The sequence below is a fragment of the Acinonyx jubatus genome, chromosome B3 (assembly GCF_027475565.1).
Source record: "Acinonyx jubatus isolate Ajub_Pintada_27869175 chromosome B3, VMU_Ajub_asm_v1.0, whole genome shotgun sequence".
Classification (NCBI taxonomy): domain Eukaryota; kingdom Metazoa; phylum Chordata; class Mammalia; order Carnivora; family Felidae; genus Acinonyx; species Acinonyx jubatus.
The window spans coordinates 10,084,487-10,103,432 of record NC_069386.1 but is presented as its reverse complement, the minus strand read 5'-3'; the positions used below and the strand labels follow the sequence as shown (position 1 = coordinate 10,103,432).

General features: G+C 44.1%; 1 protein-coding gene across 5 annotated transcripts in view; it reads right to left on the bottom strand.

The window, feature by feature from the left end:
• The window catches only part of SV2B (synaptic vesicle glycoprotein 2B), a 219,370-nt gene that overhangs the window by 58,571 nt on the left and 141,853 nt on the right, over positions 1 to 18,946 (bottom strand). For all 5 annotated transcript variants that reach the window (XM_027067989.2, XM_027067986.2, XM_053223594.1 and 2 more), the window contains one exon: positions 17,651 to 18,488. In XM_027067989.2, coding sequence (XP_026923790.1) covers positions 17,651 to 18,101 — 451 coding nt within the window. In that variant the 5' untranslated portion in view covers positions 18,102 to 18,488. The remainder of the gene's footprint in view (positions 1 to 17,650; positions 18,489 to 18,946) is intronic.

Sequence of the window (18,946 nt, the reverse complement as noted above, 5' to 3'; positions counted from 1 at the left end):
GCCAGTTTGTTTACTAATGATTTTCGGTGGTATCACTGGTCGGTCAGGGCTTGATCGTAAGACCAAAGGGACATGAAAGTCCCTGTGGAAACTTCTATCTTGAGCTCTCCAAGAGTGAAGATTTCTTGCACAGACCTTGGTGGTTCAATCTAGAGATAGGTCTATATGGGAATAAGAAGGACCCTGGAGAGACTGTGCCTGGATGTCTCTTGAATCCCCAATGCTTACCTACATGATCTTCCATTGCTCCACCATGGCCTTTGCCTTTAAATAAAAGCCTTATTTGACCATACTCAGTGGAGTCTTATGAATCCTTCTCAATATCCAAAATGATAAAATCTTTTCACCTCCTGGCCTCAGGGTCACACCTACAAGGGCCAGGCAGGGAAAGGAGTGAAGCTACCCAGACATACCTTGTAAGGAATGGCAGAGACTCGGAAATACATGCCCACCTAAAGGGAGCAGCCATACCCAACCTTAGCCAATTGCTGTGTTGTAGAATATAGATGCTATTTCTACAATTTCAAAAAGCATCAGAAATCTGGATTTCTAAATAAAATTCTTTGCTTTTTAAAACATGTTACTGGCAAAGCAATTATTTTCATCCACTGTTTGAGAATTCCATGTGACAGAGAGCAGTGCAGGTTTTAGTAGTATATTAGGAATGCGAGTATTCACATCTTTATTAAAATGTTTCCCATGGTTCAGATCTCTTAATTTTTCTATTCCTTTGACAATTTGTCCTAAGTTGCTATTTGCCTTTTTATCACGCATCCATTACCCCCTGGGTAGTGATGATCTGTGTTCTTTCTCACCCTAGAATCTTCACACTGTTTGCTTTTTGTCCTACTTAGTATATTCTTTATTCATATCTTTGCATGGGTGGCTCCTTCTTATACTCCAGCCCTAGGCTCTGAGAGCCCTTCCCTGACCACCCAGTCACAGTGACTCTCCTTCCAAAGGTGGAATCATATAGGCCAGTTAGAAGACCATTACATATATTCCAAGTGAGTGATGCCAATGGGGTGGGCCAGGGTGGTGGGGAGCAGTGGAAATGGTAGGGAGTGGCTGGATTCTGGATGTTTTCAAGGTAGGGTCAAGCGAATAGATGACATTTAAAGCAGAGACAAAGAGATCCCCAAAGGAAGGGCAATAGAGAAGAGATTCCAGGACTGAGCACTGAAATGTTCCAATGGTTAAGGGTCAAAAACATGATAAGAAGCCAGCAACGGAGACTGGGAAGGACCAGCAGGGGACAGGCAGAAGGAAAGTTAGAAGACTGTGGTAGCTACAGGTCCAATAAAGAAAGTGTATCAAGAAGGAGGAAGGGGTAGACTGTTACAGGTTCTGCTGACAGGTCAAGAAAGCTGAGGACCGAGATTGGGCCACTGGATTGGCCAAGTGGGGCCACTAGTGATCTAGACAAGCACAGTTTTATGAAATGGCAGGGACTGAATCTCACTCCCAGATGTTCCAGTGAGAATGAGAAATGAGGTACTGGATTCAGCGAATTTTACCAAAAAGGGAATAGAAAAGATACACGTAGGGTCAAGATGAGAGAAATTATATGATGTTTGTGCGCTGATGGGAGGGTTCCAGACAGGTAGAAAAAGAGATCAGGAGGAGAAGGTGATAATTATGAAAGAAGTGTCCTGGGGAGGTGAGAAGGGATGGGCATCTGGTGTGAGAAGGGACAGGTCACACTAAGGCTCCTCCACAGCAACTGGAATAAGGTAAAAACAGAGGCAATTAGCAGGGTAGGCGTGGTGGTCAGAGCCGTGGGACTTCTTTTCTGGTTTCTGTTTCCGCGGCGAAAGAGGAATGAGTTCTTTGCACTGAGGACAAGGATGGGGAGGAGATTCTGGGAATTGGCAGCAATGGATAAGGAACAGAATAGTCACCAAGGGGCAGGGGAAAGTAAGCAGTTCACGGAAATGGAGGATGACAGCTGGCAGCACAAAGGGCCCCTCGAGGTTGCTGATCATGAATTTAAAGTGAGGCCAGTGGACAGCACTGTATGCTGTCATGATCAGCCATGTTCAGTTCCAGGGTCTGGGGACTGGCTGATGATGAGTTTGAGGTGACCAGATTTGGGTAACACAGCAAAGTAAAAGATGTACATGGAAGTTGATGGTGTACACAGGGAATGGGGATGATTCTGGTCCACAGAGTTTAAGCTCAGTGAAAAATGTGGTGAGGACAAGAGGGTGGTGACAGACAGACCAATGGCTGAAGGTGTCCCTGAGGCTGAACAGCTGGGGAGTGGGGAGGGAGAACTAGGCAGAGTGAGCTGAAGACAGAAGAAGGGGTGCTTGACATTAGGGGTTGTGAAGGGGTTGGAGTTACCAGTCATGATAAGACCTGGGTAAGACCGGGAGGGTAAGTACTTGAGGTGGGGGGTGTTGCTGGAGAGGGTCTCGACAAATGACAAACCGGGATATTGGAAAGCACTTACTGAAATTACCAAGAATTATAACGGAAATAGTTTTGGAGTGTGACAGTGGACCTCGGACTAAGATCCTCCAGGAATGAGGGGATGAAATAGAGATCATTAGATGACTATGAGAATAAGCAGAAGGCAATGCACCCCAATGACAGATTAAACATGGGATGTGTAGGGAGGAGGAAGGGAGAATGGTCTGGAAATTTCAGGGAGAAGTATGGAAGAGCAATGGTACGAGGGGTGCGGAGTGTGAGAAAGAAAACAGCTGCCATCTAAGACTTCAGGAGGATGCATTTCAGCTACAGCAAGAAGGTGGACGACATTGAGAGAAGAGGGGAGGAAAGGGATGGGCAATGTTGTATGGGGCTGCAAATCCAGGTGATAAGAAAGGCTTGGGAGATATGGACCGCCTCATAGTGACCAACACATAGAGTGATAAAAGGGCATAACAGAATTAGTTCTGATGGTTTTGAGACCAATTTTGTTGGCAAGGCTGGTAGTGTCGGGAGAGAAAGAAGTATCAGAGGGCGTACCAAGAGCACAATGAGCTCTGGAGCCCCCTTTGTTCCTGCCAGTGGAGGAGTGGAGATCAGCAGAACCACCTTATTTATTGTCTCCTTCCCCTAAAATGTTAGCTCCATGAGAAAAAGACCTGTATGTCATTCAGCAATGAGTCAGCCAACAAATAATTGATTCCTTAGAGTTATTAAATAAAATAAAGAATATACAAAGCAAGTTCATATTTATTGGGTCCTTGTGGGGCACTGTGATAAGTCTTTACTTATTGCATTATCTTATTTAATCCTCACAGTGGTTCTGTAAGGTAAGTACTAATAATATTGTAATCTTATAGATAAAGAAGCCAAGGTTCAGGGAGGTTAAGTGACTTGTCTGCAGTGATAGAGGCAGTTAATGGTGTAGTAGCCAAGATGTATAACCGCACCATCTGCCTTTAAAGCACTTACGCACACTGTAGAGTCTGTTGGCCACATTCCCCACAAAACTTTTTCCTTCTCCTTCCCTATTAAGGAAACCTTGGTTTTTGTTTCGGTATTAAAATAGTCTCAGAGCAATTGTCCCTCTACATACATACTCAACCCTAGAGGGTGGATCATAGCTAACTTAAGATGGTCGTCTCCATCCAATTCTTCTTGCCAGGGATTTATTCAAGGAGTTATCAGAGGTTTCTGGGCAATATTTTTGCGCCTAATAAAAGCAGAAGCACTTCCTTGCCACCATCCTTCTTACTTTCTGCTGGGAAAGCCATTACGGGAGGATATAGAGCTTAGAGCTACAGTGATCACCTTGTGACCATGAGGAAAAGGGAAGGAGAATGACAGAGATGCCCGACCTTACGCCCTGACATCAGTGAAGCACTAACCCACGCCGGGACCACCTAGTCAGGGAATTCTTGATAAGTAAACAATAAACATCTCTATGATTCAAAGCCATTGCTATCGGCAACTGAGTGTATCCTAAACATATACTGCCTCCTAAAAAAGAAGTCATACAGAGAAAAGATCATCTGATTGATTTGTATAGTCTTCCTTAAGACCAAAAGGCAAGATTACTTGGTGCAGAGGCAAGAGCTCTGTGCCAGTAGGCAGGGGTCCCAGGTCCCAATCTCAGAGTATATGACCTCAACCAACTCACTTCCTCTTGGGGCTTGGTTTCCTCCAGTTGGAAACGAAGGGCATACTAGGAGCCATCCTTCATCCCTTTCACTTCTAGTATTAGATGACTCTATACTGTTGTAATTAATGGCTCATGCCTTATAATTTGTTATCACATCTCCTTTCAAGGACAACACTTCCCTTTCGGGGTCCTAAGAGAGGTGAGGCAGAGAGGCCAAGGAAAGGATGAAACTTCACTGGGTCATTTCCTGCACATCCATAGCAGAGATTGATGCCCATCTCTGAGTCAGCAAAAATTCCAGCAGTGAAACAAAAAATGTTCACTCTGCACATGTGAGCAGCCCCAGCTGGCCCCCATTGGAGGGGAAGGTGTTCACATTCAGTCTGTTCAGTGGGCCCCATGGGGCATGTCAACGGCTGTTACATTCCCGGGACTATCTATCTGACCCTCCCTTCCCTCCTCCCTGCTCTGCTACTATCTGAGACTTTTTCTGGAAACAAAACTGATCTTTTGCAAAGTGAAAATCAGTTCAGCTGGGCTTGGCTGCACGAGACTTATAAAGAGGAATTTTTACATCCACTGGCCTACCAAGGACCATTTTAGCTGAGCAGTTATGAGCTCCACCTCTGACATGATTCTTGGCCGTGGGGATATGGGGAGTCCTTTTAGCTTCTGCTGCTCTGGTCCATGTAGGGTGATGGATCATTCCTTAGAACCCTTACATGGCCTGATACAGGAGGAGGGTGGTATTGCTCTTCAATCTCTGGACAGCCTATTCTCGGCCAACAGTCTCTGCCTCCGGAACTGCTGTGGATCCCAGTAAGATCATCACCCCTGCCTTTCTGGTCCAGCTGCCTGGGACATGGACTACATCCTTCTCTCACCTACAGAGATGGGCTGCACCCTACCCGGCACTCCAGTGGGGGCCCAGTTGCCTTGCAACTGCCTCTTATTGGAGTGATACATTTCACATAAAAGGTTGTTTAAGGTTAATGGGCACCTAGGGGCGCCTGGGTGGCTCAGTCGGTTAAGCGTCTGACTCTCGATTTCAGCTCAGGTCATGATCTCATGATCTCTGACCAGCTCAGGTCAGGTTTTGTGGGTTTGAGCCCCACGCCGGGCTCTACACTGAAAGTGTGGAGCTTGCTCAGGATTCTTTCTCTCTCTCTCTCTCTCTCTCTCTCTCTCCCTCTACCCTTCCCCCACTCACTCTGTCTCTCTCAAAATAAATAAATAAACTTTAAAAAAAAAAAAGGTTAATGGGCACCTAGGAACAACTTTCATGGATGCGGCAGCCAAGTGAGAGGAGAAACCTTTGAAGTTAAGCCTTTGGAGTCAGACATAATTGGTTTCAAATCCTAGATGTATCTCTAACTACTTTTGACAAGTTACTTTAACCTCTGTGAGCCTAACTTTTCCCATCTGTAAAATGGAAGAAAATAAAGCTTCCCTTGCAGGCTGTTACAATATTGAGGAAGATCAAATAAAAAAATGCCTAATACAGAATGGTTGCAAGGGAAGAGCTTATCAAATTATAGCCCTTGATGGTGATAGTGGAATTATTGTAATTGACTTTTAAATGAGAAGGAAGGTAACAGAGGTTGTAGCAGGCACTGGGAAATCACGATTCTCCTTTGGGTTTCTATGAATAAATCTGTCCATGAGAAAATAACCTCCCAGCCTCATCACTATAAAGTAGCCCACGGTGAGCACCGGTGGCAGTGAGTGTCGAACCGCAGGCCAGCATGCAATCACTTAAGGTCTCTGACAACATCTCCCTCATTGTGCAAACCGGGGATTATCACTCTGACCATCTCACAGGGTCATTTAAAATTCAGAGTATCCATGAAAACCACTGAAAATCTGTAAAGCACTGTGCAAAAGTAAATCTGATTTTTGGACACAACCCCGTTTTTTTCATGCTGGTCAAGGTGTGTGCAAATGTCCCAGCCATCGTCACCAACATGAGAAGGAAGCCTTTGGGGGACAGTTCCTACACAGCATAGTAAGCAAAACCCCTGACATCTCAGCAGCTCTTACTGGGTCTCTGTAGAATACCTAGTTCTCGAACCCGGCTACACCACAGAATCACAAGGGAGCCGTGAACAAATGCCTATGCCCACACCATACCCAGTGATACTCTGACTGAATTATTCTAGAGCAGGGCCTATTTTTTTTGTTTTTGTTTTTGGTTTCGTTTTTTTAACAGCTCCTTGGATGATGTCATGGGCAGCCAGGGCTGAGAATGCTCATCTAGAAGTGGTTCTCCACTAAGGCTGATTTCCACCCTCCCCCTCCACCCCGGGGAACATCTGGCACCATCTGGAGACATTTTTGGTGGTCATAACTGGGAGCTGGGTGCTTCTGGCATCTGGTGGGGTGGAGGCCTGGGATGCTGCTCAATAGCTTTGAATGCCCAGGACAGAGCCCCAGAGCAAAGAATTATCTAGAGCAAAATGGCAATAATGCATGCCATTAAGAAGGGCCATCCAGAGGACCAGTTCCAAATAAGATCGGTCGCTGATTGTATTGCACAAAATGGCTAAAGCAATATTTCTGGTCCCATTGCACCCCTCTGTCCAGAACCCTGTCACTTCTGAATCAGGAGATAGAGACTATTTCCCCTCCCTGTTGAAATGGGAAAGGTCTTTATGATGGTCTCAACGAATAGAATGTAGAGAAAGTAACACTGCCTGCCTTCTCAGACTTCGTCACAAAAAACAATATGGCTTTGTATATGTGTATATATGTATTTCCTTTATCCATTCATCCGTTGATGACCCTTGGGCTGTGTCCGTAATTAGGCTCTTGGAGATAGTGCTGCAATACACATTGGGGTACATATATCCCTTTGAATCAGTGGTATATACATACAATGGAATACAACTACTCAGCCATAAAAAGAGTGAAATCTTGTCATTTGCAATGATGCGGATGGAGCTAGAGAGCATCATGCTAAGCGAAATGAGTCAGTCAGAGAAAGACATATACCACACGATTTCACCCATATGTGGAATTTAAGAAACAAATGAGGAAGCAGGGGCAGGGAGGGGGCGGGGAGAGAAGAGAGAAGCAAACCAAGATACAGATTCTTAACTACAGAGAACAAACTGCTGGTTACCAGAATGCAGGCGGGTGGGGAGGTGGGTGAAATAGGTGACGGGGGACTAAGGAGTGCACTTGTCCTGAGGAGCCACCAGCGGATGTATGAAGTGTTGAATCACCATATTGTATGCCTGAAGCTAGTATTACATTGTATGTTAACCGACTGAAATTTAAATAAAAATTTAGGAAGAAAAAAACACAATATGGCTTTTGCTTATCTTTCTCTTCCAGGAAATGCATGTTGGCCACCCTGAGCCAGCAAGTATGAAATCTAGCTGCTTTGAAGGCTGCCTTGTTGGCACAGAGAGATCGTATAACATAAGCAGCCCCCAGATGTTTGTGTCTTCCCAGCCTTGGCACCAGAAGTGTGTGAGTGAACCTTTGGATGATTCTAGTTCCACCCTCCAGTCGCCCCAGGTAATGCCAAGTGGAGCAGAGGCCAGATGTCTGCCAAGACTGCAGGTTCATTAGCAAAGAAAATGGTGTGAAGGTTTTGGTGTGTTTGTTTGGTATTCAGCAATATAGAGCCAGAACAAAGCCCATTAAGATGCCGTGAGAGATCCATTCCAGGCTCCCCTTGATTGGGCCACTCATATCAAAGGCTTCATATCCTTTTACAGGGAATGGACTACTTATCTATGTAGCCTATGCCCAACCCTGAAACTTCTCCTCCATTCCCAGTAAATATACCAGTCTACTTAGAAATTGCCCTCATTCATTCCTGTTGTATTTTCCATGGTCTGGGGATCATATTTTCAAATATGTGGATTAACAGCCTTATGAGCTTTTTTAAATTTGCTGAAGTTTTCCATGATGGGGGCAAATATAAACATAAATACAGGTAGGTCAATATAAATAAATAACTACAACATTTTTATTCTGATAATCAATAAGGCGATAGTTACCAAACATCTTTTATTTACAAGGTCTCAAGGAGTGTGCATATAACTGTAGTGGCAAAAAAAAATCCTTCAAGTCTTTGAAGGTCTCATGCCGAAGGAGATGTTCTGCAAGGACAGTAGAAAGAATTGGCTGAGATATCCTTGCCCTAACCAAGGTTAAAACAAGTCAGAAGATAAAACATCGGTTTTGCAGATGGATCGGAGGAGCAAGGTGAATACTGACCAAGCACCTACTGTGTGCCTCTCCTGAGTTGCATGGTTAGCATGGGTGATTTCATTTAATTCCCCCAGCAACCCCAGGGGGTAAATGCCATCTTCTGTTGCCCTCTCCTTCCTCTCTCTGTCTCTGTCTCTCTTTCTATCTCCCTCTCTCTCCAGACAATGCCGTTTATTCCAAGTAAAACTAAAAACTACACATGCATAAGTTCCAAATACCTTTGATTCAATCTAGATTAAAATCAGAGTAAAGCCCAAGATCCGTAAGTTTGAATCAGCAGTTAATAATTTGAAGTCACTGACACAAGTGCTTTGAGATCGAGGTAGGCACTATCCTCTGATGTAGGAGTAAGTGGAAAAACACAAAAACGGACACAGCTGTAGACAAGTGGAAAAGCGTCCCACTCAAAGCTAAATCCATAGTTAATCTGGATCCCACATCATGAAAGTGAGGGTTTTCTTTGCAAGAAGTTCTCCTTGTAAGATTTTTTTTCTAAACCCCAATGGTTAATTGTGGAGAAAAAAAACACCTTAATCTTGAGAACATGATGCTGGTTTTTTGGATGGTTGTTTGGCTGGTGGGTTGGTTGGTTATATAGGAAATTCTTTTTATACATTGTATATTTATTACCAAAAAAATTGCATTTACTTGTCAGCTTTGTAATAGCCAACACTTTGCTATGAATTCAATTATCTTATAATAAATACAACCAGCTGTGGAAAGGTGTAAATCTCTTAAAGAGGGGTTGTCTTCTTTGCCTGGGCCCTCTGTTTCCTTCCTTGCATAAATTCACAAAAAATGGTGCTTATAGCAGAAATACTTTAAAGCTCTATATAAAAATCTCAATTTTTCAAAACACTCAAATGCTACCTACTATTTCCTTCCCATACTAGCCCAGGGACACACACTTCTCCCCTGGGCTATTCCGGGACCTTCTATCGGCTCTCCTACATCTAGTCTCCCTGACAATCCATTCTTCATCAATGTAGGGGTTTTGCCAGTTGCTGAGTAGGTCTACCCCAATTGCGCATTCCAGAACTGGGGTAGTAACCAAAGGAGGGTTTGGGGACCCACTGAGCCTACTGTGAGAGGGGCCTGAGCTAAATCTCCACAGATCGCCTAACCTCCATGAGCCCCCACTCTTTCTGGTGAACCACAGAAATGTTCGGGTCTCCTGGGATTAGAGCCATTTCAGAGCCATTTCAACCCTCAAGAGGTCGTATTTCCTTTTTCCCAGTGCACAATTACTCTGGTAAAAAGACCATAGGTCCCTTGGGAAGACTGGGGGGAAGTATGCTTTCAGCATATACTGGTACCCTTCCTCACAGGGACTCAGCCTCCCTCTTCATGAAAGGAGTTCTGGATCTGTAAACTGGATCAAGTCTGGAAATTGACGTGATGCTATTTTTATGACACAAGTTGGAGCTTTGTTCACTTTACCTAGAATTTTTCTGCTTATACAGAACAAGTGACAATTTAGCAGGCTTCCTACCTATTTCGCTTTTGGAAACACTACAGTCTTCCAGAATCAGACTATTCAGATTGCTGCTTTGACTCCACCACGCTCATTATACTCGTTAGACAAAAAATTCCAAGGGATTATGCACATGGTCACCTTGCCTCTTCAAAATGTCTAATCAGGAGTATCCAAGGATGATATTTTCTGTGTCTCTGTTGCCACATCACACCATTGGCGAAGTCCATCATGTCTAAATCTAATCAGACTAGAAAGCCAATTCCAGAAGCTCCAGAACCAATTCAGAATCTCATCCTTAAGATCATAAGATCATTAATTCATCCTTAAGAACGACTCCCGGTACCAAAGCCACTCTGGCAGAGTGATCCTCCTAAACCCCAGGTCCCACCTTGTCATTCCCTTTCTCAAAGGCAATCAATAGCTCCTCATTAAATAGCTCTCCAATGCCCGTGGAATCAAGCCCACACTCCTAAATATGGCGGTCAGTGTGAACTCTATTAAGGGAGCCCTTATCTTTTCTTCTAAAGAATCCCATGATCTAAAGAAATAAATAAGAACAGCTCATATAAATAACACACACACACACACACACACATACACAAAACATATGTATATATGGAAATTCCTACTGGTGGATTTTGCCATAAAGAGTATTTATTTTCACGGTGGTAAGTACTCAACTGAACACCTATTTTGTGCCAGGCCCTGGGACACAGAGTGGCCCCTCTTTTCAGGAACCGACACTCTGAATTCAGGGCTAAAGAAAAAGTGGTTCAGAAATCAATGCTCTTCTCTGATGTTCACCAGGAATTCACACATAAAACAATTAAACGATAATTTTTCATGACACCCAAGTAATACATCCATCTCAGAGCAGCTGTGGAAATTCAGCTCAAAATGTATTCTCGTGAATCCACCCCATGTGACATCACTCCATGCCCTCACAGGGTCCTCTCTTAGGCTCTAAATTACTGTCTAAAGGTAATTTGGGTCTCCCTGAGCTGTCCCACAGTGGATGGCAAGAAAAAACTAAGAGCCAATAAAATACATACCGAGCATCTAGACCCTTCCAGGAAATCAAAATTCTGAAGGCAAAAATGGAACTCTTGCCTGAAAATGGGACACTCTTGCTTTTGGTCAGCATGAAGGTGGGAAGAGACCACAATTGGGGTGTTTTTGCAATCATGGGGAGACTTTGGTATCGATTTACCCACTGCAGGCAGAGGAGGATGCCATTTGTATGTCCTCTGTGTCACCAATATTAAATGCCATCCTAGCTGCAAGGAAACAAGGCATTGAGATACAAACAACTCCGTTGAAAACACCAAACACAGGGGCCCCTGGGTGGCTCAGGCAGTTAAGCCTTGGACATCGGCTCAGGACATGATCTCACGGTTTGTGAGTTCAAGCCCCCACGTCGGGCTCTGTGCTCACAGCTCAGAGCCTGGAGCCTGTTTCGGATTCTGTGCCTTCCTCTCTCTCTGCCCCTCCCCTGCTCACGTTCTGTCTCTCTCTTTCAAAAATAAAATAAACATTAAAAAAATGTTAAAAAAAAAAGCACCAAACACAGTCCCATCTCTTTGCATGGAAAATACATCAAAATTACATGCAAAGGGATTAGAAAGAAATGTGGATTCTTCCGCCAACCACCTAAGATCACGGGATCCCAGAGGAAGACTTCTGGACGGCCCGAGCTCGGACTCCATCCCTTAAACGGCCTTTCTTCCCTTCATATCTGGGCAACAGGGGTAACATTAAATGCGGCACTGTGAGTCTCATCACGCTATTTCATATTTTCTATTTCTTGTGTGAGCTCTAGTTCTGCCTTTAGAATGAAACTCATTGATTTGTGTCAACTACACTCACACTAAAAAAAAAAAAAGCAAAACATAAAACTGCAAAAAAATAAATGTAATTAAACCCATAGTACAGATGGACATTAGGTATTGGATATCCGCCCCCCCCCCCACCCATTTTTAACTTTTTGAAAGTGACCTTTAAATAAATAAAAGCATTTTTCTCTGTCCTGCAGTGTGCAGACAGGCCCTGCCAGAGTCCTCTATTCTTGAGATGTTCTGAACCACACTCTGGAAGTAATCAGTGACTGAAAGCAGTAAACCTGCATTGATTTCCTTCGATGCACTGCGTGCAAGGAAGTCATGGTTTTGAAAACAAAGTAGCATTATTGCACAAAAAATTGTTCTTAGGTCAGAAAAGTAGCATGCAGAGTGTTCCTTCTTGTTTTGTGATAAACTACCGAAAAACTGTTCTCGTAATAATGTTACTAAGTTAGCACACGCATACATATATGGAGAAAAATAAAACTCACCGAGTGCCTTGACTTGCCCTCTTGGTGTGGCCACCGAATAGAGGACATATCAGGCATGTGGTAATATCCAATAGTTTTGTTTGTTTGTTTGTTTAATGTTTATTTTTGAGAGAGAGACAAAGACAGAGCGGGAGTGGGGGAGGGGGCAGAGAGAGAGGGAGACACAGAATCCGAAGCAGGCTCCAGGCTCTGAGCTGTCAGCACAGAGCCCAACGCGGGGCTCAAACTCATGGACCGTGAGATCATGACCTGAGCCAAAGTCAGATGCTTAACCGACTGAGCCACCTAGGGGCAACTGAATGAATATTTTAATTAACAGGAGACCATCTGCTTGAGAGTTAGCAGGATAGGGCCTTCGTCGCTGACAATGTTCTCCTAGACTTTTTCTTCCTGAAGAAAGACAGTTCTGGATAAGTGACCCCCTAAACCTCCACACTTGAAGAAGCTCACCTTTCTTCTTTCTAAAAGCTCAGGAAAGAGGCACAGGGACACCCAGATATTTTTGTTACCTGGCCTAAGGATACTTCTCTTATTTTCTGAACTGATTCATTTGATTCCAGGAAGAAAATAACAAAATACTCTACGACCTGAGGTCTGAATTTTGGGGTAAAGAATGTTCTCTTAATGAATTCTCTTCCTGGAACATCAAGGAGGAGTCAAGTCTAGGGGCATCACTTTCTTTCTGTTTCTTTATAAAAGAAGCAGAGTCCGAAGGAGAAGATAGGTCACAGACTAGGAGAAAATATTTGCAAAACACACATCCTGAAAAAGGACTGTTAGCCAAAATGTACAAAGAACTCTTCAAACTCAACAATCAGGAAGCACCTCATTTAAAAATGGCCAAACACCTTTACAGACACTCACAAAAGAAGATACATATTTGCTAAATAAACATAGGAAAAGATGCTCTGCATGGTACGTCATCAGGGAAATGCTGGTGAAAACATCAAGGAGATACACGTGTAAGAGCGGTCAAAACCCAAGACACCAACGACACCAAACCCAGGTGAGGACGCAGAGTGGCAGGACCTCTCATTCACTGCTGATGGGAATGCAAAGGGGTACCGCCTCTTTGGACGACTGGCAATTTCTTACGAAACCAAACGTATTTTTACTATGTGATCCAGCAATCACACTCCTTGGTGTTTATCCACAGGAGCTGAAACCTTATGTCCACATAAAAATCTGCACGCAGATGTTTACAGCAGCTTTATCGTAGCTGCCAAAACTTGGAATCAACCAGGATGTCCTTCAGTAGGTGAACGGATAAACTGTGGTGCATCCAGACAATGGAATATTATTCAGCACTAAAAAGACATGAGCCATCAATCCACGAAAAGACTTGCAAGAAATGTAAATGCAAATTACTAAGTGAAAGGAGGCAGTGTGAAAAGGCTACATAAATACTGTATGACCCAACTATTATAACATTCTGGAAAAGGCAAAACCTTACAAAAACAGAAAAAAAAAAAAAAAAATCAGTGGTTTCCAGGGGTCAGAGTCAGGGAAAGGCTGAATGCACAGAGCACAGAGGATTTTTTAGGGTAGTGAAACTACCTGTGTATGATACTATTATAATAGATACATGTCATTGCATTGAATGTGTAACACCAAGAGTCAGCCCAATTAAAAGTAAAGTACAATTTTAATTTACCAATCAAAAGTAAAGTACAAACTTTGGGTAACAGCAATGTGTCAATGTAGGTTATACAATTATAAAAAATGTATCAGTCTGGTGGGGTGATATTGGTAATGGAAGGAGACCAGGCACATGTAGGGGCAGAGACATGCTGGAAATCTCTGTACCTTCCTCTCTGTTTGGCTGTGAAGCTAAAACTGCTCTTAAAAAATTAAGTGTTAAACACATACAAACACACGTGTGTATGCACGCACGCACGTGCACACACACACGCACACACACACACACACACACACAGACGAAAGAGAAAGAGAGCTAGAACTGGGTTAGCATTGAACGAGGAGGCATTGTCACCAGCCAAGGGAGGGCAGCTTGATCTTAAAAGCCTGCAATAAATAATTTAGGCTGAAAAAAAAATATGCAATGTCATCACCTGAGAAGATGTAGCCCTGAATTTGGGTGGTTCATCATTATCAAGCCATCAGTTTAGTAAGAATAACAACTGTATAACAACAACAACAACTGAGATATCTTGAGCACCTATTATGTGCAAGCACTGTTTCAGGCAAGTTAAATACATCGAACTCACTGAATCGTCACAAAACCCTATAAAGTAGATCCTATTGCCAATCTCCATTTTGCAGACAAGGAAACCGAGGCTCAGAGAAGTGAGGCAACTTTCCGCAAATCATCCTACTAAGACTCAAACCCAGGCCACCTGACTCCAGAGTGCATGCTGCTCCTGTATCACTGCGACTGTAATTTGCGGCCAGTGCTGGGAAGGAGAATGTCAGGATACACAGTAACGACAACTAACAGTGGTTCAGGACTTACGGAGAGCTGGTTGCTTTACCAGCTTTATGTCACTTAGTCCTCACATACACACACACCAAGTGTTATCACCCTCATCCACATACGGGAAACTCGGAGAATTTACGACCTGCCCAAGGCCACTAGCTGATAAATGACATACCAGTGGCCAAACCCTCGTGGCCAGACGCCAGCGCCCACACCATCATTTCTCACACCATGCTGCCTCTCTGTGGGAAGCAGTCTATGGTACTCTAAGCAACCTACCAGGTGCCTGAAGACATGGAAAGCAGACCCGCCCCATGGCATAACCTCTTTTCCCAAGACCGTGTATGAGAGAAAGGCAGTATGGTGTAGCAGAACGAGTGTAGACCTTGAAACCAGACAGACCTGGGTTGGAATCCCAGCTCCAGCAATGATTACTGTGTAACCTAGGATATGGCTCTCCAAGCCTGTTTCCTGATGCCTCCGAACAGGATGAAACTGCTCTCTAACTACCATGGTGACCACAAAGGTCAGAAGAAACAGCATGTGGAAATGCTGGTCCCTGGAGACCTTCCCGTCATCCACCTCCCCGGATCCATTTCCTTGCCCACAAAGGGGGCCCCGTGAGTGCACGGAAAGTCTTCCCTGCCCTTCTTGGGCTGAGTCATAGCACCTTCTTGGCAAACACTGAAAGCAAAATTGCACAAACACGAACTCTCCAGATTAGGACCACGTTCCCTCGACTCCCAGCATTTGCCCGGGGAGCTGTCAGGAGGCGTGACAGCTCTGTTACGAGACTGCCAGGCACCAAGGTGGCAGAGAGACCAAGGGGACATGAAATTATTACTGACATTGCCAATTTGGCCTGACAGGGACCCAGGTTTTCTGTTGAGAATACCACAAAACAAATCAATGTCGTGGGTATGTTTACATCAACTGGGGACTGTATGGTTTGGTTGGAGGCTTGAGGTCTGTTTTGGTTTTTGCCCTTATTTAAAAAAAAAGAAAGAAATTTTAAAAAGCAACTAAACTGGGGCACCTGGGTGGCTCCGTCAGTGAAGCGTCTGACTTCAGCTCAGGTCATGATCTCACAGTCCGTGGGTTCGAGCCCCACGTCGGGCTCTGTGCTGACAGCTCAGAGCCTGGAGCCTGCTTCAGATTCTGTGTCTCCCTCTCTCTCTCTGCCCCTCCCCCACTCACACTCTGTCTCATTCAAAAATAAATAAAACATTAAAAAAAAATTTTTTTAAATAAAAAATAAAAAAAAGCAACTAAACTTCTGTTGGTGTTTAAAAACTTTGGGTAGGGGTGCCTGGGTGGTTCAGTCGGTTGAGCATCCGACTTCAGCCCAGGTCGTGATCTTGCAGTCTATGAGTTTGAGCCCCACGTTGGGATCTGTGCTGACAGCTCAGAGCCTGGAGCCTGTTTCAGATTCTGTGTCTCCCTCTCTCTCTGACCCTCCCCCGTTCATGCTCTGTCTCTCTCTGTCTCAAAAATAAATAAAACGTTAAAAAAAATTTTTTTTAAATAAATAAAAATAAAAACTTTGGGTAATATTCTTGTTCCTCAAGTTACTCCTTCTGCTTGTACATACGCAGCCTCTTTGGGTTCCCTAACAATCACACCTGACGCATTTTAATTATTTTCAGTGGCCCCTTAGTTAAGCAGAAATGGAGAAAAAAAACTTTAAAAGCTTCCAGAAATGAGTCTTTATTGCAGATGTTTTCTTTATTTTAATGTCCCAATCTTATTAATAGTGGCTTTGAATCAGGGCCGGCAAACCACACAGCCCAGAGGCTACATCTGGCCCTTTGCCTTTTTTTGCAAATAAAGTTTTATTGGGACACAGCTATGTCCATGTGTTTGTGTGTTGTCTATGGCTGCTTTTGTGCTGCCAAGGCAGGGTTGAGTAGTGGTCACAGAGACTATCTGTACCTGCAAAGTTTAAAATATTTGCTCTCTGGATCTTTATAGAACATGTCTGCCAACCCTTACTTTAAAGCTAGTGCCGGGGAAGAGAACCACACGAGGCATTTCATAGCACTCGTCTCTACAGTAATTACATAACCCTCTGTGTTTGTCTGTCAACGCATCATTAACACAATGCCTGTTTGTCCTGCTGTGTGTAAGTTCTTTGAGAGGCAGGGACTATGTCTGTCTAGTTCAATATTTTCTCCCCAAGGGCTGAGCACAGAGACTGGCACACAGTATATGCATAATAAATATTTGTTGAATGAATGAGCTAAGTTGCTAGGTAGATTTTTAGTTCTTGAGGGTTAAGAACATGACTCAGAGCAAGTTCACAATAACTGTATGTTCGTTAAATAATCAATCATACAGACTTCAAGTTTAGAGAATGGATATGTTTTGCAAGACATTTAATGATCGAGGCAAATCCTTGTCTGTATTATGATCAGTCTCTTCTACACCACGCCATTCGTGCCAACCTCTCTCTACACAAAATCCTCTGTCTCAGGCACTGACATCTGATGCTTGGTTCTGATGTTGCTAGTCTCATTACTGATTTGCAAGGCTGGTCTTGCCTCCTGTACAATTCATCTGTGCTTCACAGTGTGATTCCCAGTGGCCTGCAGGGGCTCTGGGGGTGTGCTCAGCCCAGCGTACATCCCCAAGGCACACGGGCAGTCAGCCCACTAACACTTACATACAAGAGAAACCAGGAGCAGGTGCCATTGGATTCTAGAAGGACACAGAGAGGACAGAGAGGAAGAGGCCTCTGGCCTACCACTCGCAAAATGTATTTGTCATTTGGATGTAGAAGACAGTTGGTTTTAATACGAAGATGAGAGAAATGTGACTCTCAAAAAGGCAATGAGATTTGGAAAAAGAACCAAGAAGTTGAGATTCAGGAAGACCTAAGCAGGGATCCAAGCTCCAATACTTACTAGCTGGGTAAACTTGAGCCAATTAATTTTCTCTGAGACAAAAATATCTTAAAGGCAAAATGGATGTAAAGTGATAGCATCGCAAGGGAATTGTCATAGATTTAAGGTGTCTAATAGTAACAGGTGCTATACAAGTTTTACTGCTCTTTCCCCTTCATAATTTAATGCCACAGAGAGAATGATCTTTGGAAATTTTACTTACCGAGCATTCCTTTTTTGGAACTGGACAGACACATGTCCTTCTCTGCACTGGGCAGGACAAAACTCACCACGAACACCTCCACTCCGTCGGCCATCAGAGCCAAACCCAAAACGAAAAAGAGGATCCACTGGAAACGCCCGTGGCCACACTCCTCGATGATGTTCTCGTACTGGTGGGCCAACTGCTCCTCGTCTTCCAACCTCTCAGCCATCAGGTCAGCTTGGCCCCGAAGGCCATCGGCTCTGGAGGGTGCCATCTTGGCCTGCTTGGCCTTGACATCATCTGGGTGAGGGATGCCTTGGTACTCCCCCTCATAGATCTCATCCTCTTCATCGTGGCCCTCTGTAACATCACTCTGTGCATCCTCCTCTGGGTTGGACTCGTTGCCACGGTAATAGCCATCACTGGGGGCATGGCCCTCATAGTTGTCCTGGTACTTGTAGTCATCCATTCCTTAGTCCTGGGACTGCCTGGTCACCTCTCAAGCTATATCTCTCACTCCTTGGTAGAGGTTTGGGCTGTTTCAATAACCATCACCCATTATATATGTAGAGGTCTAAATGTAGAATCTGTTCGTGTGACTCCTTGGGTGATTCTCCTCTCGTCTCCCAAATAGAGCAGATGCAGGCAAAGACAAAGTAAGTATCCTTTTGCACTCAATGTCTATTGCAAGTCTTTGGAAAGTTTCAAATTCTAGTCTAGTCTCCTTCAGTGACCCAGCAGTGTTTTTGTGGGGGAGATGTTGATTAGAAATGGGGCCAGCTGTTTTCCTTGACAAGGAGCCCACAGGACTTGGCAGCGTGCTGGCCTGATTTGTTCTGCTACTGAAGGTTATGCCCTGGGAGTGCAGAGAAGGGAGAGAGCAGTGTTACAAAATGCAGAAATTCTCACAAAATACTCTCAGAATTAAACAAATATATTTACTAATGCCAGTGCTTCAGGGGTTAGGTGGAGGAAATCTTGATTAGACGTTCAGATTGGCATCGAATGAATAAGGACTGAATCAGTGAGACAAAGAGTAAGGGGAGAAAAAGCAGAGGGTCAGAGAGGCCCTTTGAAGGGTTGATGAGCCTGTGAAGGGCGTCAACTCAACATAAGGACTAAACAGAAAGCAGGCAAGGGATTCTCAATACAAGGCGATTTTGTACTACAGATTTTCTGTTAGAATTTACCAAACCTTTGGCAACAGGGTAGGTTTCTTACATACCAGCTTCTGTTAGGAAAATGCCAGCTTTTCTAACTTTGCTATGAAGCGGCCATATGATTTTACATCTAGAAAGGTGAGGCAAATATCCA